This window comes from Zophobas morio, unplaced genomic scaffold (genome assembly GCF_036711695.1).
Source record: "Zophobas morio isolate AGI-343-1 ecotype UQ-CSIRO unplaced genomic scaffold, CSIRO_AGI_Zmor_V1 ptg000014l, whole genome shotgun sequence".
Classification (NCBI taxonomy): Eukaryota; Metazoa; Arthropoda; class Insecta; order Coleoptera; family Tenebrionidae; genus Zophobas; species Zophobas morio.
Window position 1 is genome coordinate 10,414,862 of NW_026972119.1, and position 1,916 is coordinate 10,416,777.

General features: G+C 36.6%; 1 protein-coding gene across 1 annotated transcript; it reads right to left on the reverse strand.

The window, feature by feature from the left end:
• Positions 1 to 729: 729 nt before the first annotated feature.
• On the reverse strand, positions 730 to 1,489 carry LOC135128808 (uncharacterized). The gene is made up of 2 exons (XM_064055885.1): positions 1,342 to 1,489; positions 730 to 1,187 (listed from the first exon to the last, which is right to left on the reverse strand). Exons 1-2 carry the CDS (start codon positions 1,487 to 1,489, stop codon positions 730 to 732), a joined length of 606 nt encoding a protein of 201 aa, XP_063911955.1.
• Between the last annotated feature and the right edge of the window lie 427 nt (positions 1,490 to 1,916).

Sequence of the window (1,916 nt, forward strand, 5' to 3'; positions counted from 1 at the left end):
TCTATAAATAAGTATGTTAAATTCTTAGGGATTTTTTTATAAAATCATTGTCAATTCCACACGAATAGAAAAATGCAAAATTATATATCATAATTGGTTACTTACTTTGACTTCTTGTCAGTTGTGGATTGTTTACTTTAACATTATTCCTTCTCGAATAAGGAAACTGAAGTTTATTTTAGTTTTGATTTATTCAGAAAATTGTACTCATAATTTTTTATATCAAACTATTATTATTATTATTTTTACTTAATCTTCCACTGTCCACCAACTACCATGCGTATACTCAAGTACTGTCAGTTGCATACATTTATTCATTTTAAGAAAATTACTTCAAGTATTTCGTACATAACCTCAATCTTCTTTTTGAACCTTGGTAGTAAAGTTGAACTTTACTACCTCTAAACAAGTCGATAATTCCATACTTCATGGCTACTAGTGAAAAAAAATTATTTTTAGTGATGAAGCATGGTTCCATCTCAATGGATTTGGAGCCATGAAAAGCCACATAAATTTATTGAAGAACCATTGCAACCTCAAAAAATTGGTGTGGGCAGCAATTAATTGGACCAATTTCAAAATAAATTATACATATTGTTACGTGGGCTTAATAAATCCTTGCAAAAGAAAAATAACTTTAGTTTTCTGACAAGAGAGTACAATTTTCAATCTTATTCCATTTTTTCTTTTCTGTTTATTTCATGAATATCTTGTAACACTGTCCTTCCCTTAATTATCGACGTCCTCGTCGTGTTTACTATAATACCACAACCGATCGCTATAAACTACTTTAGGTCTTCCCTGTCCTCTTTGAATACGGTAGACCACATCATTCCAGCATTTTTTTACTTCGTACGGCCCTTCCCAGTTTCTTTGAAGTTTAGGACTCCTTCCCCTACGTCTATGTGGATTGTATAACCACACCTTATCACCTTCTTTATATTTAGGACAATTTGCTCTAAAATCATATCTAGCTTTCATGTGGTCGCTGGTTAATTGTATTTGATTCCTCGCTAACTCATGGACTTCCCGAAGGTTTCTCTGCAAATTGCTGACCCATCCTGAGCTGATATGACTATTTACATTAGGGGAACCGCCAAGGACCAAATCTAGAGGAAGATGCAGTTCCCGGCCCATCATCATTTTGGCCGGAGTGTACTGTGTAGTTTCGTGAACGGCCGGCCGTCCTATATGCCAGCAAACCCAGTTGAATTTTTTGATCCCAATTTTTCTGATCTTCATTGGCGAATTTCGAGAGATAGTCTAGAAGTGTTGTGTTAAAACGTTCCACCATACCATCAAATTGGGGGTGTAAAGGAGTCGTTCTTGTTTTATTAATACCCATAATCTTCATTATTTCGCGAAATACTTCGGATTCGAAGTTTCGCCCTTGATCTGAATGGAGCTCCATGGGAACTCCAAACCGTGAGAACACATGGTCAACTAACACCTCCGCGATGGTTTCAGCCTCTAGATTTCGTACAGGCATTACTTCTGGCCATTTTGTAAAATAATCCATTAAAACAATAAGAAATTTGTTTCCTCGCTCGGTGACAGGCAGAGGAAACAAATTCAACTGCTACTCTTTCAAATGGGGACCCGACATTAAATTGTTGCATTCTGGCTTGATTGCGAGTACTTGGTCCTTTTCGAGAATTGCAAACGTCACATGTTCTACAATAATCTTTCACATTTTCTCTACATCCTACCCAATAAAATCGATCCTTAACTTTTCTTAAAGTTTTAGTTACGCCCAAGTGTCCACCGTAATTGGTGCTATGTAACTGCTTGATAAGTTCGATTTGTACGGCGAAAGGCACCACCAATTTCTCTTTAATTTCCCTACCATTCGCGTTCTCCCACAAACGATACAGTACACTCTCCTTAACCATCAAGCAGTCCCATTGCGCCAAATA

Bases quoted from the DNA above. Each gene is read 5' to 3' on its own strand.
- LOC135128808 (XM_064055885.1), bottom strand. From the start codon at position 1,489: ATGCCTGTACGAAATCTAGAGGCTGAAACCATCGCGGAGGTGTTAGTT. The intron at 1,188-1,341 runs GTATTAATAAAA...GCTGGCATATAG, and splicing joins CGAAATAATGAAGATTATGG to GACGGCCGGCCGTTCACGAA.